Source organism: Bicyclus anynana, chromosome 16 (assembly GCF_947172395.1).
Source record: "Bicyclus anynana chromosome 16, ilBicAnyn1.1, whole genome shotgun sequence".
Classification (NCBI taxonomy): Eukaryota; Metazoa; Arthropoda; class Insecta; order Lepidoptera; family Nymphalidae; genus Bicyclus; species Bicyclus anynana.
The window spans coordinates 5,979,844-6,006,482 of record NC_069098.1 but is presented as its reverse complement, the minus strand read 5'-3'; the positions used below and the strand labels follow the sequence as shown (position 1 = coordinate 6,006,482).

At 35.3% G+C, this 26,639-nt stretch overlaps 1 protein-coding gene across 4 annotated transcripts in view; it reads right to left on the bottom strand.

The window, feature by feature from the left end:
* Positions 1-11,280: 11,280 nt before the first annotated feature.
* The window catches only part of LOC112043699 (fasciclin-2), a 33,344-nt gene continuing 17,985 nt past the window's right edge, over positions 11,281-26,639 (bottom strand). The window contains exons 2-17 of one of the 4 annotated variants that reach the window (XM_024079336.2): positions 26,467-26,620; positions 24,310-24,467; positions 23,410-23,540; positions 23,200-23,340; positions 22,578-22,715; positions 22,042-22,203; positions 21,149-21,288; positions 20,853-20,965; positions 19,848-19,995; positions 19,229-19,427; positions 18,384-18,661; positions 16,393-16,522; positions 14,811-14,979; positions 14,135-14,309; positions 13,621-13,637; positions 11,281-13,293 (exon numbers count right to left, since the gene is read on the bottom strand). In XM_024079336.2, coding sequence (XP_023935104.2) covers positions 13,187-13,293; positions 13,621-13,637; positions 14,135-14,309; positions 14,811-14,979; positions 16,393-16,522; positions 18,384-18,661; positions 19,229-19,427; positions 19,848-19,995; positions 20,853-20,965; positions 21,149-21,288; positions 22,042-22,203; positions 22,578-22,715; positions 23,200-23,340; positions 23,410-23,540; positions 24,310-24,467; positions 26,467-26,620 — 2,360 coding nt within the window. In that variant the 3' untranslated portion in view covers positions 11,281-13,186. The remainder of the gene's footprint in view (positions 13,294-13,620; positions 13,638-14,134; positions 14,310-14,810; positions 14,980-16,392; positions 16,523-18,383; positions 18,662-19,228; positions 19,428-19,847; positions 19,996-20,852; positions 20,966-21,148; positions 21,289-22,041; positions 22,204-22,577; positions 22,716-23,199; positions 23,341-23,409; positions 23,541-24,309; positions 24,468-26,466; positions 26,621-26,639) is intronic. The other 3 variants (XM_024079257.2, XM_024079503.2, XM_024079416.2) reach the window with 3 other exon arrangements.

The following is a 26,639-nucleotide window of genomic DNA, read 5'->3' as shown; positions in this document are numbered from 1 at the left end:
GCTCTTTTTTTTAATTTTCTTAACTACACTTAATATAAAAAAATAAGACAGTATGTCTTTTCATGGCTATTAAAGTTGAGTTGAGTTGAGCACTTGTGTGACTTAATACTACGATCCGTTTGATGCGGTGCGTCCGATACGTACGATGCGGATATGTGAACGCCCACCATAATACAGGCAAACATAATTTTTAGGGTTCCGTAGGCCACAAGGAACCCTTACTGTTTCGCAATGCCCTTCAAAGTGATTAATCAGCAGGTAGAACATAATATTACGATTTTATTTTTCGCTTTTTAGTAATCGGTTCGTTATATGTTTTTGAGGTCGGTTGTATTTTTGTCTATCCCATGGTGTGGAATTTATTATATACGTTATCGGTATTTTTGTGCATTACATAAGGGATTGAAGTGCTAATTTATTCTACGGAACCTTACATGTGCGTGGCCCGACACGCACTTTGCCGGTTTTCTTACTTAGGTATTGATTATTTTTGTAGGAAAGTCCTCCAACAAATTTGACACAGTCCCAAGTTAGCTACCTACCTACTTAGTCTAGAATAGCACATACCTACATAAGGTATTACACTTTATCCCGGAGTTTCCAAACGCCCAGAATCTTCACAGGTGAAACCGCGGGGTACATCTAGTTTCATTATAACAATGCCTCGTAATGAAACATCGCATTTTCCGTAATCATTATTATTTTTCTCAAAAGTTTTTCAAGGCACCTGAATGAGATTAATTCCTTAACTTCAATAACTTCGGAAAATATTGTGCCTTTTCAAAATATAAGAAGGAACTTCGTAAATTATTATGATTCAACTTTCTTTTTTTCATTTTGTAACAGTTCTTTTTACTTTCGAGATATGTAAGCCTGTGGTAATTTTCCCTTAATGTGAAGCTTTTAAACTAAAGCAATATCGTTAAATGTGTAAAGACCACTTAGGGGTAGAAAAATAGTAAATTAATAGAAGGATAATTTATATCTTACGTAGGTTCATAAAGGTAAGCATTTTTTTTATAAGTTAGACCTTGATTACAATCTTACCTGACGGTAGGTGAAGATGCAATCTAGGATGGAAGCGGGCTAACTTTTTAGGTGTAGGGTGATAATCCCGAACCATTTCGGTTTCCACAGGACAGGACATCGTACCGGAACGCTAAATCGCTTAGTGGTATGTCTTTGCCCGTAGAGTGGTAACTAGCCACGGCCGAAGCCTCCCACCAGTCAGACCTTGACCAATTGAGAAAACCTAAATCGGCTCAGCCGGGGATCGAACCCAGGACCTCCGTCTTGTAAATCCACCGCGCATACCACTGGGCCACGGAGGCCCTCAAAAAAAGCTTTAGCAGAAGGTAGGTAGGTACTTACAATTACTCGTATCTATCCTACCTCATTCTGACTTAAAGCTATGGGTTCACATTCAGAAGCTTTTGATTGAAAGAGTGGCTGTGCCTGCAACTGCACCTACATTAAGTAAGGTCTTACTTAATTTATTTTATTAAATAAATAAATAAAATAAATTAAGTAAGACCTATCCATCCTTTCGCACTCTGGAGAGGTACCAACCTACCTGGTTTTAAGGTTTATTTATGATTTAACTACCTATTAAACCTGCTTACGATTTTTCACATTTAAATAATTAGGACCTTGGAGTAGAGAGAACTGCTTGTGTCAGCGGTTAATCTACTCGTATGTTATGTGGCTTCGATTGACGAAGTCCGGTAAATTCGAATAATAGAAATATGTACTGAACTTTTTTCTTCTCAGAATTAAGTTGGATAATGGAAATGTTGGGAAAACGGGAGAAGTTATTCCATTAAATATTCCATATAAAAGAGAAGGGTGGGGTAGGGGTGGGGTAGGGTAGTTGAAAGTTTACATCGACTTCAGGCGGACGAAGTCGCGGGCGTCCGCTAGTTTCTAATATCTTTGTTGGTATACAGTACCTACCTACTCATCAAGAAAGGCTGTAGTATCTATTGGTACGTAGTGGTCATTTTCTTAAACTTTTCGTTTTTTCTAGATAGACTGGAAAGTACTGGAGGTAGAATTTATTTCGTGTTTCATCTCGCAGCTAATATTATCACGTTTACCTTAATAAGTTGAACGTTAAAGCCACCGCAACAGCTTACGCCTGGTTTGGCCGCATAATAAATTTGCTTGATAGCTTCGCGATATTGAAATTTTGCTACGAAGGAAATGATTCATTGATATTCATGGTTATTACATTGCAATCATATTATTGTTTTAACACGTTCGCTGCGGTACGAGGTCAATTGACCTCGTATGTCTAGTGTGTTCAAGAGTTACGAGGTCGATTGACCTCGCAGTGCCGCAGCGAAAGTGCTAAGTAAGTAGGTACTTAATCCTACTAATATTATAAACGCGAAACAAACCAAACAAACATCCAAATAAACATCCATACAAACGGATGTTTATTTGGATGTTTGTTACTCTTTAACGCCGCAACTAATTTTTTTATTCCTTACAAGTTAGCCCTTGATTACAATCTCACCTGATGGTAAGAGATGATGCAGTCTAAGATGGTAGCGGGCTGACTTGTTAGGAGGAGGATGAAAATCCAGACTCCTTTCGGTTTCTACACGGCATCGTACCGGAACGCTAAATCGCTTGGCGGTACGTCTTTGCCGGTAGGGTGGTAACTAGCCACGGCCGAAGCCTCCCACCAGCCAGACCTGGACCAATTAAAAAAATCTCAATCTGTACAGCCGGGGTTTAAATTCAGGACCTCCTTTTGTAAATCCACCGCGCATACCACTGCGCCACGGAGGCTGTCAAGACTTTCACTGAAAGACTGAATCGATTTGGATGAAAATTTAATTGAAGATAGATAATACCCGGGATTAACATATATGCTATCTGATATCCCGAAGAAGTTTTTGCGTTATTTGAGAAAAAGTAGGTAGGTACCTACGTAATATAGAAAAGTTTATTTCGCTGCAAACTGAGACGGCTCGGGTTTAATCTCAAAAATCCATTAAACGGTTAACGGCTTTCACGAGATATAGTTCTTGCAATCACCACTCGAAAGAATCTGTTAGGGGTGCGTCAAGCTCGCTTGTGTTATCATCAATCATTAGGAATATTGGTAAGACTGTGGAAACCCTATCCGGTATTGAATATAATACTTTTTGATAACTTATCTCAATAAATGTATCTACTCTCAAATTGTTGACATCATATTATTATACAACTAGCGGACGCCCGCGACTTCGTCCGCGTAAATTTCGATGTCAAATTTACTACTACTACCCCTACCCTACCCTACCCCTACCCTACCACTACCCCTACCCCCACCCTACCCCTACCCTACCCCAAACCTACTCCTACCCTACCCCTACCTTACCTACACCCTACCCCCATCCTACCCCTACCCTCCCCGTACCCTATACCTTTCCTACCCCTATCCCACCGGTACCCCTATCTCACGCCTATCCTACCCCTACCCGACCACTTCCCTATCCTACCCGTACCTCTACCCTACCACTACCCCTACCCTACCACTACCCTAAACCCGGCCCTAAACCTACCCTACCCTTACACTACCCCTACGCTTCCCTACCCGTACCCTACCCTACCCTGTAACTTCTCTATCTTACTCCTACCCTTAGCAAAATCGTTCCAGTCCTTCGAGAGTGGTGGTATGACCAAGAGAAATAGAGACTTCTATGCTAATAATATAAAGAGGTTAAGTTCGTGTGGTTGTAGGAGGTAATCTCTGGATCTACTGGACTGATTTGGAAAATTGTTTTACCAATAGAAAGCTACGTTATTTGCGAGTGTCATAGGCTATGTTTGATCCCCATATTCACACGGGAACGGGAACTACGTAAATGAAAGCGCGGGGCGTCATATAGCGGAATTACTGCGTCTTTTAGAAATTTTGTATTATCTCCGAAACTATTTAAGTAATTAACATACTGTAAAGGGCAAATCTTATCTCCATAATATCCTTGTGATTATTAAATAATTTATTTTAATAAGGATTAAAGTTTAGTTGTATAAATAATGACGTAAACCTAAGTATATAAAATTAATAATTTTTAAAACACAAAAGGTACTATATCTGATAATATATAGAAGATAGATATATGGTGTCGCGGACTTTTTTGTAGAACTTTTAAAGATACATAAAGTCTCCATACATTAATTTAAATTTTACACAATATTTAAGGCAGCGCATGCGAATAAGTCTGTTTAAGAGGATTTTCAGTCCGACCTGTATGACACTGTGATAACTCGGCTAATATATATGATACAAATATAAATAGCCTATAGCACTCCCCGATAATGTAGCATTCTACTGGTGAAAGAATTTTTATAATCGGACCAGTAGTTCCGAAGATTACCCCATTTGAAAAATGTGACAAACTTACAAACTTTACCTCTTTATAATATTAGTATAAAATATAAAGTCTCCATACATTAATTTCAATTTTACACAATAGTTAAGGCAGCGCATGCGAATAAGTCTGTTTAAGTGGATTTTCAGTCCGACCTGTATGACAAAATCTGTGATAACTCGGCTAATTTATATGATACCAATATAAAATATAGTCTATAGCACTCCCCGATAATGTAGCATTCTACTGGTGAAAGAATTTTTAAAATCGGACCAGTAGTTCCGAAGATTACCCCATTTAAAAAATGTGACAAACTTACAAACTTACAAACTTTACCTCTTTATAATATTAGTATAGATAATATTGTTTTGATGCAAATAATAAATTAGTAATTTGAATTTGAATTGAATTTGAATAGTGTATGGAAATAGTAGTCAGAGACGGATATGACATCAGGTGGCGCGACTTCTTTTCGTAATGAGTGGAGAGTTAGGGAGGGGTACTGATCGGTTGGCGAGAACGACTTGCGATATAAGGCGCTCGCCGTGCGGTCGGCTTCTGTATGCCTACTCGTGGCGGCGTTCGAGTCGTCCATATTTCTTGTTGTGTTTATGTTAATTAACCGTTAACACAGACTATATGCTTTCTTTGGTAATACGTAGTGATGTGTGTTTTGTTTAAGCGAGACGAATATCTTAGCATTTCACGGATTCACCGTGCAGGTGCCGGGTCCATTGCGTGGTAGACAGAAACACTCCGAGGAGAGTCCTGGACTTGTGACCAATGGGCGTAGAGTTCAGGAATTCCTCGACAAACGATTAACACTTCCCTTCTCAGCTCGTGTTTTTTTAGCCTTCGTTAAGATTCTACTAGAACTGCTTTAGATACCCGTTCTATCGAATATCGAACTTGCTGCGGCTCTAAAGAGGGCTTTGAGCATGTTATAGAGAGATTTTGCTGGTAATCCTCTCACACCTACTCCTGGTGTACAGACTAACCATCACATAGCCATTTTTAGTTATTTATTTTGATATTCATTCATTTTATACCTAATACTAGCTGACGCCGCGTGGTTTCCGTTCCCGTAGGAATACGGGAATAATATATAGCCTATAGCCTACCTCGATAAATGGGTTATCAAAGACTGAAAGAATTTTTCAAATCGGTACAGTAGTTCCTGAGATTAGCGCGTTCAATCAATCAAACAAATAAACTCTTCAGCTTTATAATATTAGTATAGATTTATTCACTTAACTGTGGTCCTTCGGATTGCTTAGTCTCCCATGCCATAGTAAGCTCTACAATTTCTCTATTTAAGTATTTATTTATTTAATTATGTTGTAAATTATAACCCCTTACCGAGGCTTTATAATTCTTTTTCCATCAACACTGCTGTATCAGTTTGCGACACTTAAAAACTTAAAGTGAACCCCTATAGATTTGCATAAGGGTTGTAAGCTCATACATGCATTAGTTATGTCGTGAAATAATATTTGTTTAAATTACCACTCCCCAAAGAAGCCCTTTGTGCTGAATTTTTGATACGTTGGACAATGAGTTCAAACGGTTCTTTGAAAGCATTTTGCAGAAATTCGGTCAGATTTTGTTTTTAGTCTCGGCCAAGTTAGTCTATGGTTTTATGATGAAGATTTCAAAAAATCGCAACTTATTACGCGGTCACGCGATTAAATATTACATTTTTATATCTCTCAGACGTGGCTTAACAATTATACAAAACAGCAATGTTGAACAAAATTATGATTCAAAACGCCGGGTCTATAGCCGAGAGGAAAACTCCGAGCAGAGCCCTGACTTGTGATCAACGCATGTAGGTTTAAGTTTAAGAAATTCCTTTATAACTGGCTAACACTCCCCTTCTCCATCAATGCTGTTCTCCCTGCCCAGCCAAACCTGGCAAGATCCTATCAGAGCAGCCCTGGACACCCGTTCAAATATAGAACAAGACGCTCACGCAGCCATGTTTTACAGCCGAACACATTTTCTCCGACTACCTTCTCATCATATCGAATGTTTTCGTAATAATAAAGTTGGGAAATGTTAAATAGTCTTTAGACCAAACAAAAATCAGAACTCCTTGTGGGACTAGAAAAAAACTTCATTCATATAATTAAATAGTTGAATAACCTCCACTATCCTTCAGTGAAAGTACAATTAGAATATGCCCAGCCGTTCCAAATATTGGCTCGGATTAGACAGTCAAAAATTAAAAGAAACTTCGATTGTGTTTCAAAACCTTTCGTGTAAATTACTATAATCACTTGATTTATTTAGATATACTTATAATAAATCTGTAGAGAAGTCAATTCTGTACCTGCATGAAATATATTTCCAAAATAACTATCAGGGGGTGATTAGTGATCGATACTGATGCCAAAAATGCAATCAGTAACATTTTTGTCTATCTGTCTGTCTGTCTGTATGTTCGTTATAGAAACAAAAAGTACTAGACGGATTTTAACGAAACTTGGTACAATTATTCTTCATACTCCTGGGCAGGTTATTGTATACTTTACATCACGCTATGATGAATAGGAGCAGAGCAGCGAAGAGAAATGTTACTCCATTTTTTAAGTTGTAAGTTTACATCGACTTTCAGGCGGACGAAGTCGCGGGCGTCCGCTAGTATAATATATATTTACGTAATACATTTATTTGTGATTGTTACTAATAAACTATTGGTATTACTTAATATTATGATATATTTCATGTTAATACGCAGCTGCAGATAGCTTTCCTAGGTATTAATCTCGGAGCCTTCGCAGGCCAGGTCACGTAGCGGGCATTAGTTCAACTGTTACTGGCAACTCTCTAATGGCGTGAACCGAACGTGCCGGCAAAGGATAATTAAATTGAGCAATTTGTATGCATTACTATGACATATATCTTCGGAAAAGTTACATTTATTCATTTATACTAAGGAAATTGATTATTTTTTAAATTAGCAGCAAATTTTGTTAATTTCTTTTCTCCTCGTTGAGTCCATCAAAAATTGTTACTAACCAGTTGATTATTTATACAACTTAACAACTATATTGTCCTATAAATTGCGTGGTACGTTATCTCGTTCCTACGCTCAGAATTTTTTATTACCTGGTTTCCATGTTAGCTACCAGAATCAAACATTTTCGTAAATATAAAAGTTGAGCGTGTCATCACGATGAAGCTACTCACGGAAAATTAACTTTATAGTTATCAATTGTAAAAATGCTCCCCGAAATCTAATGAAAATTAATAGTTTTAGATTAAAAGGGTAACGTCACCCAGGTCACAATTACAAAAATTTTGCAATAACACGTTGTAGAGTCAACATCTCCTGAGGACGCTCCGGTTTCGGGGTGAAACGTACGTAGAGAGTATTTTGTCGGACCTGGGTGACGTTGTCGCATGAGTTCGTCGACTTTTCGCGGATGATAGCAAAATAAATAAATTATTATCTATTCATGACGAACCTCCGCAAAGTAAACTGCTTTTATCCAATAACGAATATCATCAAATAATTGACATGAAAAAAATTTAAGCATATAAATAAACATGCCACCCGAATTGGACAAAGTGAAATAAATCAGTCTTTTTAATTAAACATCGTCCAGAGGTATAGGATAATTCACGGGTAGACGACACAGTAACTAATTAGAGTGCACCGCTCACTGTCCCCCGTTGATGATTTATGAACCAACGGTACTTTTTACATTTTTTTTTTGCATCTGGTGCTGCAATGCCTAGCTTAATAAAAAAATTAATTATTAACGTTATCAAAAATATGTGGTTTTTACGTAAAGGTTTTAGTTATAAAAGGATTGCTAATAACGTCACTTTGCTTATTAGTTATTGTTTATTAATTTGTCATTTGATACCCATATCATAGACTCTGTGATTTGGGTATCAAATGACATAGTGGATGCTGTGGAAACGATTAATAGCGATTTTGTAACGTCCATCTTATTAATAGCAGCATTTAACTCATTATAGATAGTCAGACATACCTACATCAAACGAATGTTATACTTTTGAAGATATTGTTATACAAAGTGCTAAAAAGTTTGTATGTTATAACTGTTGCTCATCAGCTATTTTATTTAGTTTTGCTTTAGGTACAAAGTATCGAAATTTTTGAGCAAAATTTGTGTAATTACAGTATGTTTACCTACTTGATAGTTATTTTCGGGATAGCTACGTGGGTACATCTAACGAGCGTAAAGTAAAATCAGTTAGCGAGTCCTCAGCGTTTGCAACTGGCACTTCTCAGGCGCGCGAGCGATTTGCTCAATTTATGGCGTTTTTAGCCGGATGCTCGCCGCGCAGGTGTCGATAATGGTTTCTTGTGATGCTTTTTTCTCTTTTCGTGTAGCAAGCCACTCTGCGTATATTTTGATTTAAAGGCACACAGTGATACTGCGAAAAATTTCATTAATTTTTTACGTACTCACAGAATTTATGAATCGGCAGTTAAAACAGTACAAGTAGATAGTTAATATCTAGTGGGAAACGTGCCTGCTCCTTCAATTATTTACCTAAAAAAGCATTACAACCTACTAACTGCTTAGCCCTTTTTTTAGTAATTGATATCAAGTTTATGTCAGTAGGTATAATAAATTTCAAATTATTAAATATACTAAGTACTATGAAACTAAAAGGGAAACCTGAAAATAACTGCTGAAAATTAACTGCTAAAAAGTTACTGTCGAACATTTCGCAGACAACAGTACCTGTGTATTTTCAACGTTCATTGTTTAAGATTGCATTAAAACTTAAGAGCTACGCTAAGCGAAATCTCTACGACAAAAAAATAATTTTTCCCTCCGAGTTTTATTCTCAGCACAAAATCAACTTCCAAACGAGGAAAGTTTGCGGTAATGAATGTACAGGCTAGGGAAAATATAAAAACACTTTGTGATATTTTACACAAAACGTAGTGGAGTGAAGGCCTGCGATAAGAAACAAGAAGAGACAAGAAGAGAAGCCAAACAAGAAGGTCGAGAGTTCATCAGCTCATGCTTCAATATGAGTAAGTATAATCTATTGTGAAGTTTGAACAGTGAATAGAAGTGGCTTTGGAAAATAGCAAGCAGATTTCAAAGGCCAGATCCTCAACCATCCAAGTATTCGTATAATAGTATTTTAGCGCACAGTTGGTCGACCTCCCACCAGGTGTACTGACGACATCAAGCGAGTCGCAGGGACTCGCTGGATGCAGGCAGTCCTGCAGTGGATGTCAATCGGCTAATATGATGATGATGATGATGAATCTTTGGGCTTCATAAGAAGGCTCAGAGTCACACAGCGGGCGATGGAGCGAGCTATGTTAGGAGTATCTCTGCGTGATCGAATCAGAAATGAGGAGATCCGCAGAAGAACCAAAGTCACCGACATAGCTCAGCGAGTTGCGAAGTGGCAATGGGCGGGGCACATAGTACGAAAAGCCGATGGAAGTTGGGGTCCCAAAGTGCTGAAATGGCGACCCCGCAGTGGACGTCCTATGTCCTGCAGTGGACGTCCATCGGCTGATATGATGATGAAACAGTAGTACGACGTAGGGGACGCCCTTAGAGGGTCGTTCCATTTCTTCGAGCATCATCAGGCGATGCTGTGCTCGCACTAACCCCCTGTTGATGCCGCTGAGGCCCCATTAAGCCTACGGCACTCACATAATAAAAAAAGTAGTACGATAATGCTCATGATTCAGTTTTGTAATCGTTTATTATTTACAATTTTATTTAATTATTTAGAAAGGAAAACTTACAGCTAAATACAAAAATAATAAAAATAACAACATAGAAAACAGAATATAGCCAATTACAAGTTCCTGTAATGAGCCGTTCTAACTTTGCATTGGTAAAAGAGCATAATATACATCATAATTAACAACCCATATTAGACTCATTGTTGAGCACAGGTCTCCTCTCAGAGTGAGAGAGGTTAGGCCTTAGTCCACCATGCTGGCAAAATGCGGATTGGCAGACTTCAGATCACACTTCACTTCAATATACTATATTCAATATGCTTAGATTTATTTTTCGTCATAATGTCGTATTTCTTCCACAATATAAACATTTTTACGTCAAGAGTAAAAGGCACTTTTCAGGCAAGCGCGTCCCATCCTCATAATTGCTTTGCGCCAGGCATGATTGTAGTAAAGCGTAAGCCATTTTACCAGTAAAATAATCTGGTGCACCATGTTTAACATTTAACATTAACTTTTTTTTACGTAACATCAATCTTATACGCAGTGCACGCAGTGTAAAAATTCTAAATTATAATTATTTCTACCCGTTTTTGACACACAGATACTAGCATGACGCCTTCCTCGATATTCATCGTCATCATCATCATCATCATTAGCAGCCGATGGACGTCCACTGCTGGACATAGGCCTCTTGCATGGACTTCCAAACAAAACGGTCTCGAGGCTCGAGCATCCAACTGCTTCCCGCAACCCGCTTGATGTCCTCGGTCCACCTAGTGGGCCTAGTGGGCCTACCTCGATAAATGAAGTATTTAATACACACTTTTTAAATCTAACCACTAGTTCCTGAGATATGAGTGTTAAACTAACCGAACAAACAAACTCTTTAGATTTATAATATCAGTGCCTATAGATTAAGTTCGCGTATTCTTTATTATAATTTCATCCTTGTTCGTGGAATAGTGGAAAAATATGGAAGCTTTTGATAAACACAGATAAATGACGGTATGCGTTTGACGGATTTCGTTGTCCCTGCGAAATGGGTCTAGAAAAGACATATTTCATCTAATATAAAACATTTTCATAATATTTTTTATCATTCATTTATAAAGCATAAAGGATTATTTAGTGCACAATATATAATAGTCAATATTTTCGTAAATAGATACTTACCTGACAACAAACTTGTTTTAATAAAACAACATAACACTGCTTCCAACATTTTATTCTTAAATCTTTGGCATATAAAAAAAGCAAAAATATACTTACAAATAGTTTAAAAGTTGTTAGATATCATTACAAAATATTCGCAAATATTATTTCAATGAATAATGTATTCTAAACATAATGAAAATAAAAATTATAATATTACAGTATTAAATTTATAATGGTAACATAATAATAATATTATATATACAAAAGTTTATAACTCAAAGATAAAATGTATACTTACGCCATATTCTACAAAGTGCCTACATCAATTAAGTTACCTTATACCTAAACTATATAAATTATAATTGTGTAAAAGCTGGTTTCAGTTTTTACAGAAAAAATAAAAAAAAAAACTATTTATTACATGAATACGAATAATAGTTATAACTTAAAAGCAAATATTGTATTTTAGTTAATTACATTAATTTGACTCATAGCTTAACATAATGATTATTGACTTAAATATGTCTGATTACTGTATTATAATAAAATATTATGTCACTGTAAGTGCTAATCTATGCTCTTTAAACTACTTTGTATCAAATCATCCATAATATTTTAAACATATAATAATTTATTTATTTTGCTATTATCCGCGAAAAGCCGACGAACCCATGCGACATCGTCACCCAGGTCCTACAAAATACTCTCTACGTACGTTTCACCCCGAAACCAGAGCATCCTCAGGAGATGTTGACTCTACAACGTGCACGTTGCAGAGTCAACATCTCCTGAGGACAACATCTCAGTCGGCTTTTCGCGGATAATAGCAAAATAAATAAATTATTATATATTCATGATGAACTTCCGCAAAGTAACGCCTGCTTCTATCCAATACATAATATTTTATTCGTTGCAGTATTTTGTCCTTTGAAACACTCAAGCCGCCTATCGGCGTCGGCCAACACTACGATTTCCGATGTAGATTATCATTCCCACAGCTTCGGACTGCTATGTCTATCGGTTCTTCAAACTAACCCGTTAAATATCATCATACGGATTTGCAGACTTCACACGCGTAGATAATTAAGAAAATTCACAAGTACGCAGGTTTCCTCACGATATTTTTCCTTCACCGTTTGAGACACGTGATATTCTTAATATTTTCTTAAAATTCATATAACTGAAAAGTTGGAGGTGCATGCCCAGGACCGGAAACAAACCTACGACCTCCAAATCGAAGTATTACTGGGCTATTACAGCTCTCTGCACTATTTAACGTAAAAAACGCAGTTACAGTAACATAATACTAGTAGCTTATTCTCTTCTGTTTCATAAGACACATTAGGTATGCATTCCTCCACGCATCCGTACTGTAGACAACAATGTTTCCCTTGAGACCACTTTCAACACAAACTTACAATATAACTATTATTTTATAATAAAGCTGATCGTACATTTATCAGTTCCTTAACCAATGCTATATTCAATATTGTCATCAATAATGTAATTATAGTATCAAATACTTGGTATTTTCAGCGTTTAATGCAAAATAAAAAACACCGATTATAAAGATAATTACAACACCGATATTTTGATGATTTTTCAGATATATTTTAAATCTATTTGTTCCTTGTTCATCATGAGATTTATGTCAATGGATCCGTTAGATATAATTTGCAAGTAAAAACAGTACGTTTTGGTTTCTAATATGTATCTATTAAACCCTTCCGTCAAACGTTTTTCCCAGTCATATAAATACTACGAGTACAATATTGAATATTTAACATATACCAAAACTAAGTATAATTTTAAAGAAATACTCCAATTCAATTGAAATCATTATACAGCGTCGTGAAGTGCTGTGAAAAATATGCGGCAAGTTCGGCTCACGTTGATAAATGTGCGATCAGATTAAATTTATTTATATACTCTTATTATTAAACAGCGGAATGTTTTCCGGTTATAACGCCGGTCGTTTTATTATATTCGTATTCTCTGTGTCCATTGCTCGCTCGCTTTTGTACATCGGTGGGCTCTGGGTTGTCTCTAAGAAGGCCTTTCCTGTCTCTAGAAAAAATAGTATAAATTGAATATCAATAAAAAACAAAAATAATTTTAATATACAATATAAAAGCATAAACCCGTATCACTTTTACCACACAAACTAACATTTTACCAAAAATACTCTTATATTAGAGAACTAAAATCAAAACTGAAAAAATCTCAAAACATTTTTGTTATTAAAAAAATCATATAACTCATTTAAAACAACCGAACACCATTGTTAATATAACCAAAAGCAAACCAAACAATTGCAACAAACAAAGCTAATTTTTTCGACCATTTTTCATAGCCCAAGCCCAACACATTACCTAAAACTTGGCCCAATTTTACCATTTAAGTTGTCGGATCTGTTAAAATAATCATAACTTATTAATCAGTACTAGAAACGAAAATAAACTTAAACTTAGTCAAAATTCAGGTAAGTAAGTCAGTATTCCATGAGAATATAATTATTTTCAATGTATAGTTGATTACTGTCGCTTTTCTTTACTAAATAAATTTTTCGTCGACTAAATTTTTCTCTACCATGGGTAAATACATAAACTCTTTATAAATCTTAAACTTAATGGTGTTTTTCGAAGGTTGTCATGAAGTATCTGGTAGGAGGTTTTAAGGTAAGAAAATTTCAGCTTTTACAAAAAAAAAAATCTTGCTACGAGTATAAAAGGCTTCTAGATTAGTACCATACATAATAAAGATTTGTAAAAATACTTTCTTTAAGTTTATTTTTAGGGCAATTTAATTCTTGTTTACTTCTTTATCATTATTATGAAATATTTCTCATATTTCTACGGCTATGAAAATATCAAGACACAAATAAAATAAATGCGCACAGAAAACTAACCTTGAGTTTAAACTCACTTCTCTTTTGTTCTTCTTCTTCTTATGGCAGCAGTGGGCGATGATGCCTTGTCTTCTCCACAGCAGTAACAGAACATCCAATAACACGAGGCAAAGGAACACGATCACTATGGATATCCCAATCAAAGCTCCGGCAGACAATAACGACTCTTCTTTAGCTGAAATTCAAATGAAGCCATTTTAAATGGTCTTTTCTTATTTATTATATTCTGTTTAGTTTAATTGACATATAGTTAAACTAAACATAATATAATTACATTGGAGAGTGTGCGCTGGAGCTATTTGAGCTTGTACCATCGTCACCATTTTACTATCGCACTGCAAGCCATCGGGTAGGTTTCCATTCCTATGTCATCGACATTTTTCGTACGAAGCGTTTTCCTTCTTCGTTTCTTACACGCTTGCCTGGGGCATAGAACTCTGAACTCTTTCTCCAATGTTTGTGTTTGCTAATTCTTACAACCTGGGCATTTATAAAACAAACGTGAATACGAATAGGCATCTTCTAGGTAAGTGCGTTCGATCTTCCACATCTACACTTACTATCTGCAGGTGAGATCGTGGTCAAACGCGAGCCTATTCTATATTTAAAAATAAAAAACTATCTGATGGATGGATAGAGGGGATTTGAAACCATATATATTGCATTTTGCGATTACCTGGTACTGTAAACATTATGTGCGCAGGAGTCGATGATCCATTAGAATTGTGTGCAACCAACTCTAGATAGTACGTTGTGTTAGAATCTAACTCATTCAACTCATATTCTGCGGCAGATTCGATAGTTTTATCTTTACAAATCTCCTCCTCAATAATACCATTGTACATCTAAAAAGGGTAAAAAATCAATATAAAATGCACATGTCAAAGCAAATAAAATGTTGGGATTTTTTTTTAACATATGTAAATCTAGTAAATTACATTAGAAATGTTATAGTAAATATTAGTATCTATAGAATAATCAGAAAAAAAAACATGAATATTATAGGCTATGAATAATTTTCAGCAGTCGGGCATACTTAATGCTGTAATTTGCATAAAATAAATTAGCATGTCTTTGAAATTAATTAGTTTGTTTTATTTTCGCAACATTTCAAAGTTTTTGTTATCCAGTATTTTTTTTATTTTTCGTACAAAATTACATATTGGCGACCAATAGTGAAGGATATCTTCATATCTTAATTAAAGAGAGAGCGATAGTGCCTCAGGTCAGACTAAAATTATAAATTAATATTTTGTAACTATTTATAAATGCAATATGGCAGCTGCAGCACCACAATATGAATATTAATAAATAACAGCCAATTCATCAATCCACTGATTCCTCATAATCTTTCTTAATACTCTGCATAAAGAAAACTTCTCTTTTTAATTTAAATCCGTTAATATTATTGAGGCAACTGAATGGATTTACTTAGTCTGTGTAGATATTATACAAGGTTTTAATCTAGGCTTCGTTCTGTGTTCTACTTTGCCATAATCGCTTTAAGTAGCAAAGGTTCTTAAGCTGAATTATTTTATTTTAAGTTAACTCCTGCGTTTTCTCACAGCATAAAATATAGTCAGAATCAGATTTACTAGGTTAGGTACTTTTAGATAAAATAGACATTTCTAGGTAGAATAAATTATTTTGCGAATAATTTTTTTTTATTACGTTTGCTGCGGCACTGATTTTTCTGCACTTTACTCTGGTGCGTTTCGAGGTTTTTTGATCTCATACTTTATCTAGTGTGATACGAGGTCCGTCGACCTCGTAACTCTCGAAGTGGCTAGACTTACGAGGTCAATTGACCTCGTAAGTCTATAGCGAACGTGTTAACAAAAATAGAATAATTATTATTAGAATTGCTCAGACAATATTTGACATTAAACAGTGTGATATTCTTCGTACGTTTTGTTGCTTTTTAACCGGATTCAAAAAAAGGAGGAACTTTGCAATTCGACGTTTATGTTACCTCATAATATGGTCACTTAATAACAAATTTTGAAAATATTTTTTTTTGTTTGAAAGAGTATACCTACTTCCAAATTGGTCTCATTTAATTTTCACGAAAATCGGTACTGTAATTTTGTAAATCGAAATAACTGAACGAAATTGCCCATTCTTTGATACTGTGTGTACCCAAGGCCTCAAAGAGGCTTTTTGGGGTACACAGAATATGTATATGTATGTATTTGTATGAAATATCTTTGACGATTTCTTTTTGATACGTAACAAAACCACGGTAACTAAAAACTCACCGGACATAGGCGAATGTTGTAAGAATCCACAAGTTCCTCTTGTTTCCACTTCAATTTGCGCTCAAAAGCGGCTGCTTCTTCCACATCTGCCTCCCAAACTGGTTCTAACGGGACTGACCTGAAATTTGTTCTGGAAAATCGGTCGAGAAAGTTCGTTATGTAAGTAGGTATGGATGTTAGGTGACGGTGTACTGAATTACTAGTAAAATGATTGCTTTGCAGACAATCTGTTAAAACACTCAGATATTTACAATGTGACAAATATTAATTGTAGTAGGTAATAGGTTTTAGTCATCCTATTAGAATTTAGTCATCTAACTTTGTAAGTATGAACTACTTCTAACGTGAAGGCTATAAAAATTGAGACACCGGTTTAAGACATGCACCACTATATAGATTATACATACAAGTAAGAGGAGAGAAAAACAAATGATGACCAATAGTGGAAGAGTCGAAAATATTGCTCTCTCTGTAGTTGTGTTTGGGGCGAAAGAGCGACATTTCAACTCCGAAAATATTGTTCTGTCTTTCGTTGGTTTGGGGCGAAAGAGCAACATTTCAACTCCGAAAATATTGTTCTCTCTTTCGTTGTGTTTGGTGCGAAAGAGTAACATTTCAACTCCGAAAATATTGCTGTTTCTTTGTTGTTGGTTTGGGACGAAGGAGTGACATTTCAACTCCGAAAATATTGTTCTCTCTTTCGTTGTGTTTGGGGCGAAAGAGTATTATTTTAAATCCAAAAATAGTTGGTTTGGGCCCCCAAAAAGTGACATTTCAACTCCGGAAATACAACTCTTCCTTTCGTTGGTTTAGGACGAATGAGTGACATTTCAACTCCGAAAATATTCGTTTCTCTTTCGCTGGTTTGGGGCGAAAGAGTAATATTTCAACTCTGAAAATATTACTCTCTCTTTTATTGTGTTGGGACGAAACAGCAACATTTCAACACTGCCGCTGTTTACCGATAATATGACTTTTCTTTTCACGAGATATCTCGACGACGCATGCCTACTGTGTCCAAAACAATACCTACTTACTTCATTTAATGGTAATTACTAATTTTTTTTTAATTCATGAGATACTATTTATATTCTCTCCTGATTTTAGACAATGTTCAAATTATCGGGATTTACTATTCATTTTGTTTACTGAGATATAAGATCATGCCTCAAATTTTCGCTTCATAAACATGAATTCACGAATTTGTCCGATCTAAGCACGAAATCGGATAGTAAGGTAAAGCTTTCAAATTAACACGGGGTGGAGGTCATATAATGAATTTCTTGGACCGTAAATATTCAGTCTGATACACATACTTAGACGTGAAATCTAAATATATAACTCAAAGGTGACCGACTGATCTATCAATGTACCTACAGCCCAAACCACTGGACGGATCGAGCTGAAATTTGGCATGAAGGTAGATGTTATGACGTAGGCATCCGCTAAGAAAGGATTTTGATCAATTCTACCCCCAAGGGGAAAGGTCTATCTTATCCCCTTAGGATAAGGAAAGAGTATGAAGTTTATATGAAACTTCATACAAACAATGCCAAGTAAATTTTAAACCGATCGGGCTGAGACTTTGCATGCATAAATCTTTACTATAACGTAGGCATCCCCTAAGAAAGAATTTGAAGCTAACGAAGACGTTCGTATAAAAAGGATTTTGACAAATTCAACCCCCATGGGGATAAAATAAGGGATGATGGAGGATCCTTTATGCTTCGACTACTAAATCTTAAAGAGGTCTAAGGGCAGACGTCCGCTAGTATTTATATATTACGATTATCTATGTAATATCTTATTAAATACAAGAAAAAAATATATTAAAATAAATTAGGTATGTATTTAATAAAGGCTTAGTTTTATTAGAGGAACTAAAGTTTACAAATATTAGTTTTGTGAGCAAATTATTCACGTATTAATATTATATGAAGTTATTGGACTATTATGTAAATTCTGATTAAAAATAACTTTATTATACTTACTTTTCCAGCGTAGCAAAATCGTAAACTTCGCTCCAAGGACCATCTCCAACGTCATTAATAGCTGCAAACTTGATATAGTAAACTGTACTGGGTCTCAGTCTGTCTAGTCTGAACGGTCTGTCAATAGACCAAGTTCTATTTATGTGTATGTCAGTTATATTGTAGTTTTCCACTTCATCGTACTCCGCTTTGTAAGCTTTAAGTTTAGGTCCATTTACGAATTCTGGTCCGTTAATAGAAAATGTAACGGATGTAGACGTTAGATTTGTGATTGTTACCTTAAATATTTCAATTTTGTTGATTAATTATTAGTTTTACTATTTAAAGTAATGCATAAGAATTAAGGCTTGTCCCCATTATCACGTCGCGAAGTCGTCAACGTCGAACGGTTAAATGTCCCAGCGTGGCACATTGACGTAACGTGCTAATGTTCAATAACGCGTCGCAAAATAGCACGTCAAGGTGCCATAAAGTTATACTTTATCGTATCTTGTGAAATTCTGGTACCTTTTTTCTAATTTCACTAAACTGGGAAATAGCAGTCTAATTCTATATAATTATGGACATATTCTGCTCCTCTTAATGTTAAAAAAGAGGCTTTTAAAAGGAAGAAGTGAAAAGAAATTACACTTATATTCCCCATACGGTACTACTCCTTACCATCATGTTCATTATCATCGTAATTAACAGCCGATGGACGTCTAGTACTGGACATCGGTCTCTTGCATGTACTTCCAAACGGACATCGGTCTCTTGCATATTCTGCGCAGCGACACCGCACCGTTCCACGTTGACAACGTTATGACGTAGTGATGAGGACAAGCCCTTACATTTACCAAACTTACATTATTTATAGCTCCTGGTATAAAGCCTTGTCTTAAAGCAATTACTTTTTTATCTTCACCGAATTCATTATGAGCTACGCATTGATAAGTACCATATAGAGAGATGTTTTCGATTATTAATGGATTGTTGTGCATCTTATCTGCCATTATGTTGTTGATTTCAGTCTGCTCCTCTTCTGATAAATCATTTCCTTGATACCTGAAAATGTCAAAGGTTTAATATGTTCGATCACTTTGTGCAACAATATGATAAATGTTATTTTAATAACTGTTATATTTAAAAGATTGTAATTACTATTGATTGATGCAAACATGTGCCTTCCGAACCTGTGGCAGTGATCAACAAATACTTAAACTTGTCGTTTGAAAAGTAATTGTAAAGGCAGGCGTCCACCGGATCGCATCGTACGTATAACACATTGCATTAAATGGATTTTTAATTATACGGTAGATTCGTTCAATCAGTAGACACACTTGTGTGACTTTCTATACAAATAATAATACAATCCATTTGATGCGATGCGTCCGATACGAATGATGCAGATCTGTGAACGCCTATTTGAAATTGACAAATTTGAATTTTAATAGCTTTTTTTAAGAACACGATACTATTTCTTACATCCATGTGATGTTAGCAGGTGGATTACTCTCATTGTCACAACTCAGATTTGTGTTATGCCCGCTCCATCCCCAGGCGTGTTCAAACGGTTTGCCAAATTTTGGCGCGTACAGTACTGTCAGGTTTATCTCTTTTTGATCCGTGTACACTACAACAAATAAATAACTGATTTATTATTATATATAATTATGTTTTTGTTGTTATGAGAGCCCAGTAGACATGACTTTCAGAGGGCGATGAATCCGACCCGGGGTATTCAACTTTTCAGGTGCATTTTATGAAATTAAATATCACGTGTCACAAACGGTGAAGGAAAAACATCGTGGTGGACTATTAGCCTAAACCCTTTAGAAGACAGGCCAATGGAGGTTGTTTTTGATGATGATGATAATTTTATTGTCATACATCAGGAAAGTAAATAAAAGTAGATACAAGTGAAACTGAAGTCATAAAAATAAAATTAAAAAGTATATTTTTGACCAAATCGTGCAGGGATATCTTAAAATTTTGCGAGAGGATGTAATTTAATTTTTTTGTTCCGTAATTTGTTATAATTATTGTAATTGTTATTTTAGTTAAGTTAGTCATTATTGCTATTTCTGTACCTATGTCATTCGTTTTTTGTTTAATTTTTATTATTGTTTTTTTTCTGTGGTGTTTTGTTTCTTTTTCGTTTTCATGTAGCTTCTTAATTAGTGTAAATGGATTAGTCCGTACTAATTAATAATAATAAATAAATTAATAAAATAAATAAATATTTGCAATGAAGAATACGTTTTCAGACGGATTAAATTGTAGCTAAATAATTAAGTTATGTAAAATTAATAAAAGTAATAGTTTCGATTAAAAAGAAACTAACTAATAAACAATAAGTAGTCAATAAATAAATTAGCTAACAACACAAAAAAATATGAATTTAGTGAACCCCTCTATATTTAAGTGCTGAGTAAAAGTTAGTTCATTCATTTTTCATTCATTCACAGTTCATAAATGCAACATACTTACAGAAATTGGATGCATTACAAATATAAACTCCTTCGTGGCTTCTATTGACTGGAAAGAAAGTCAAATAGAATTCTGCTTCGATTTCACTAACATTCTTCATGTCCCATCCTAGGCTGAAAAATATTTACACAATAATTATTGAGATGAAATAATTTAAAACATCAAAGTGGTTATAGGTGAGGTGCAAGAAACCAAACAGTTCATCAAAATTCTGAGTATTATTCAGATTGTAGATAAAAAAAGTTAGCTCATAAAATTACTATCACTTTAAGTTTACATACGTAAAAGTATCTCACCCTCGTTCATTGTATTCTCCTAAATAGTTCAAGCTTATCTGAGGAATTGGCAGTCCTTGAGCCCCGCAAACTATTTGCACTGTTGATCCTTCTATAGCAACTACACTATCGTATTTTATTATTTCTGGCATAAAATATACCTGCAATGCATAGGCAGATGTGAATTATCATTATCGATGATGATTCTCGCAAATCTATTTCTATAAGTGTTTTACAATATCAACTCATATTACATAATAAAAATTATTAGGCATCATCACTATTATCAGCCGATGGACGTCCACTGCAGGACATAGGCCTTTTGTAGGGACTTCCAAACATCACGATTCTGAGCCGTTTGAATCCAGCTAGCTTTATGTCGTATATGATTTAGGTATTTAATTTGGAAATGAAAAAAACAAATATCATTGAAAATAATTGTTTTGTTTTATGTAATAAATAGCGAATGCCCGCGACTTCGAGTGCGTGAAATTTACTTTTTCATAATTTCTTTAATTTAGTTTTTCACAAATCCAGAGTAAAATATAATATATCCATTTTAAATTTCAGCCAAATCGGTTCAGTAGTAGCGGCATTAAAGAGTAACAAACATCCAAACTTTCGCATTTATAGTATTATTTTTTTGCCATGTATATTACTCATAAATGATAAAAGAAAGATACTGGTATTGAGAAAAAATACAATAAGGAACTTAAGCTAACTTATCCTAATAACTATACAAAGCATGCCCGTGGAATGGTGGTGTTCCAATCGTGAAATCGTGGCAAGAATACTGGCTGCATTTCCGCGCTGGACAGCCAGGCTGATCCTTTGCGCAAAAAATGAGCCAACCCTTCTGTCACCAGTCGAGGCAACTAGCCGCGGTGAAATGATTCGGTAATACTGGTATTTACATCTATATTGACGCTCCCCGAAGAAGATCCAGCGACGTTAGATGCAGTGCATTCGTAGGCGCCGGCATCGTTTTCATTTACATCGTATATTGTTATTTTATTAGCTTCTTGTTTCCAATGGCTTAGTTGTGATGGGAACGAGGCGTTCCGGATTGATAGAGGCTAAAAGAACATTTAAGTATTATTCTGAGGGTAGAGCATATTTGCAGAAAACCCTGCGTGGCTTGTTTGGTTTTTTGTTCGCCCGTTTGCTATGAGTATGTAACGGCGTTTGTGGTAAAAGCAAGGACATTAAATTTCATGATTTTTGAAGAGTTAGGTAAGTACTAGTATCTCGTTGTCAGTGTTTCGTATCTTTTATGATTACGTCACAGTTTGGTTGATTTTGGTTTCGTTTTGATGAATTTGTTAATAAATTGTTTTCATAATATTTGTGAATTATAGTTTCCTTTAAACTGGCTAAGTTAATTTTGTATTTACCCATAAATTATAATTGGTTTATAGTAATCTTACATACTTCGGAAAATTTCACTTACGTATTTGGGAATCTTTCTCCATACATATTCTGGATGAGGACTACCTGTGGCCATACATACTATTTCTAATATACCTCCAGCTACGACATTACTATCTGGAGAAGCTACAATCTCTGTTATCTCTGGCACTGATATCACCTGTAATACATTCAGAAATTATTTAAAGTCCGACTGCTCAGAAATTGCGTTTCTGACAGGTGGGCGATGTAACATGAGAGAGAGACAAATAATGAGGCAATTGTAATTGAATGTGCTTGTCCCATTCGGACGACCACTCACTCAGAAACACAATTTCTGAGCGGCCGAACTTTAATTAATTTTTACTTATAATGGCGACTTAGTAAATAAACTAAGATGCAAATCGTTCGACTTAACTTTTTACCGCTTCAGCAAATAACGCAAAAGTGAAACTAGGTCAGACGTTCAGGTCATCGGTTAATATTCAAGAGATATTTAATATTCATAATATTCAAATAAAAAGCCGAATAGTGAATAGATTTTGCCAGGTATAATGAGAAAATGGAGCACGCTGTTTAACTACTACCATGTTTTTTTAAATTATTTTTTTTAAATAATTGCGATAGTAGGTACTTAAAATATTATCATTATGTAGAAAGATTACCTCTACTAGTATGTCTCTAATAATTTCTTCCCCCGTTTTTAGATCTGATGCAGCACATTTATACAGTCCTTTGTCATCGTTAGTCACTTCTTTTATTATTAATCCTTCAGGTGAAGTTTCGTATTTATCATCATCTTTTATCTAAAAATTTCAAAATTTAATAAATTTTCCTTTAAAATCAGTAAAGAAAACGATTTTTTTCATACTGACCTTTGTGAGGCCGTCTTGTTTGTACCATATTATTAGAGGGTCTGTTTCACTGCGGGCTTCACAAAATATGGTAACATTTTTTCCACTCACTACGTATTGAGTTTCATTCGTGTTAATGAAGTAGGGACGATCTGTGTAAAGGAGAATACCGTTTACAATAACATGGTAGTTTAGTACAGTTTAATTACTATTCTTAATTCTTATTCTTGTAGAGCCGTGATAGCCCAGTGGATATGACCTCTGCCTCCAATTCCGGAGGGTGTGGGTTCGAATCCTCAACTCCAACTTTTCAGTTGTGTGCAATTTAAGAAATTAAATATCACGTGTCTCAAACGGTGAAGGAAACCATCGTAAGGAAACCTGCACACCAGAGAATTTTTCAATTCTCTGCGTGTGTGAAGTCTGCCAATCCGCATTGGGCCAGCGTGGTGGACTATTGGCGTAACCCCTCTGATTCTGAGAGGAGACTCGAGCTCAGCAGTGAGCCGTATATAAGTCGATAAGGACGAATTACTATTCTTAAAGTTTTTCATTTCTAGATATATATAGAATTTAAGATATTTAAGAATTTTAGTGTAAAATCAGTTGTCTATACTAAATTCAACCTCGGTGAAGTATGTTTTTCAATAAACAAATTTTCATTAACTTGTTTCTAAATTAAATAACGATTTATAAGAAAGACATTTTAAGTATAAAATTTATGAAATAACTCTGTTTTCTACCTTAACTTTTAATTTGTTTGTTGATAAACATTCCATCGAGTTTGAATTTGTATTTAGTTTAAGTATCAATTGTTTATCTTCCTACCATCAAGATATAAAATTTAATTACAGTGAAATCCCATAGAACATTAAACATTAATACCATATTGCCTATAAACGATAAGTACATTATACGCACCATATGCTTCCACGTTGTACGTCAAAGCGTATGTTTGACCATTGTGGTTAGTCACACACTTGTAATCACCAGATATTGATCTCCCAAGGTTTGAAATGAACAATCTGTATGTATCTTCATCCACCCATTCTGAATACACGTTCGATTCTATACCTGGTCTTGTGAAATGTATTTACTGTATTTACTTCAGGTACAAAGGTAATTCAAATAAATATAAATATTATAATTAAATTGTTTCAACAAATAATATTTAAGTGGTCTAAATTGTCATCATCTTTTCTATCATTATAGTGAAATAATATAATTTTAATTATTATTGGAATAAGCTAGTACTTCGTTATTTAATAACAGCTCTATATAACAAAAAAAAACTCTTGATGAAACAAGAGGCAGTCTTGTTTGTTTGGTATGCTTTCACGTCTAAAAATCGTTACAATTTGTATTATCAGCAAGTAATAAAGGCTACTTCTTCTATCCGTTTTCCATCGAGCACGAATGCTACGTTGGTGAAACTGCGGGGCATCCGTAAATCATATTTAAGCTTCTACGAGCATAATCTATACTCTATACTAATATTATAAAGAGGTAAAGTTTGTAAGTTTGTAAGTTTGTCACATTTTTTAAATGGGGTAATCTTCGGAACTACTGGTCCGATTTTAAAAATTCGTTCACCAGTAGAATGCTACATTATCGGGGAGTGCTATAGGCTATATTTTATATTGGTATCATATACATATATTAGCCGAGTTATAACAGTTTTTGTCATACAGGTCGGACTGAAAATCCCCTTAAACAGACTTATTCGCATGCGCTGCCTTAATTATTGTGTAAAATTGAAATTAATGTATAGAGACTTTGTATCTTTAAAAGTTCTACAAAAAAGTCCGCGACACCATATAACTATCTTCTACATATTAGCAGATATAGTACCTTTTGTGTTTTAAAAATTATTAATTTTATATACTTAGGTTTACGTCATTATTTATACAACTAAACTTTAATCCTTATTAAAATAAATTATTTAATAATCACAAGGATATTATAGAGATAAGATTTGCCCTTTACAGTATGTTAATTACTTAAATAGTTTCGGAGATAATACAAATTTTCTAAAAGACGCAGAAATTCCGCTATATGACGTCGGGCGCTTTCATTTACGTAGTTCCCGTTCCCATGTGAATATGGGGATCAAACATAGCCTATGACACTCGCAAATAACGTAGCTTTCTATTGGTAAAACAATTTTCCAAATCGGTCCAGTAGATCCAGAGATTACTTCCTACAACCACACGAACTTTACCTCTTTATATTATTAGCATAGAAGTCTCTATTTCTCTTGGTCATACCACCACTCTCGAAGGACTGGACCGATTTTGCTTTTGATTTTGGACCGAGACCGAAGGGTAGGAGTAAGATAGAGATGTTACAGGGTAGGGTAGGGTACGGGTAGGGAAGCGTAGGGGTAGGGGTAGAGGTAGGGTAGTGGTAGGGTAGAGGTACGGGTAGGATAGGGAAGTGGATCGAAACTTACGCGGACGAAGTCGCGGGCGTCCGCTAGTGTTCTATACAGTAAAGAGGAATGATTTGATTGTTTGTATATTTGTTTGCATTGAGCTCTGAAACAACTGAATCGATTTGAAACATTATTTCACCTTGTAGAAGTGAAAGAATTCACTATCACGAATTCGAATATCCCCGGTGAATATTCTCACCGGGGGTAGTGAGAATGTTCATTCTCACTATCCCCGATTGAGGCTATACTTTCTTCCGGTTTTTTTGGGAACGGGAACCAAACGGGTGAAACCGGGGCGTCTACTACAGCTATTTCGTTTCATGTAGGATGGTGTTGGTGACAGTTCGTTTCACTCTTGAAAGTTTGCCGCGATTCACAATAATACGTATTATGAAAGTCATGCAAGCGACTGTCACCGTACCCATGCTATCTGAAAAACACTTTAGTATCTTATAGATTTGCATTGACGGTCAATTATTCTCATGTTTCTGCAGCACCCACGACTATAACGATCGTGTATTGGTCACTGCGAGCATGACGGCTCAACTTACGAAACGTCTTCGCTGCCGTTTGCGCTGCAAAAACGTGAGAATAATTGACCGTCAATGGCTGACTTAACTGTCATAATTTGTACGTTATATTACCTTAGTGGCTGAATTTCCTGATTGTGAGAATCGAGCCATTTTAAATTGACCCCTTCACTGCCAGGCTCGTCACATCTACATTCTTGATAGAAGCGACTTCCAATTCTCATTCGGGTAAAGTGGGCATGATTGCTTGTGAAGCATGCATTGCTCTCTGGAACAAAAAGATTGTA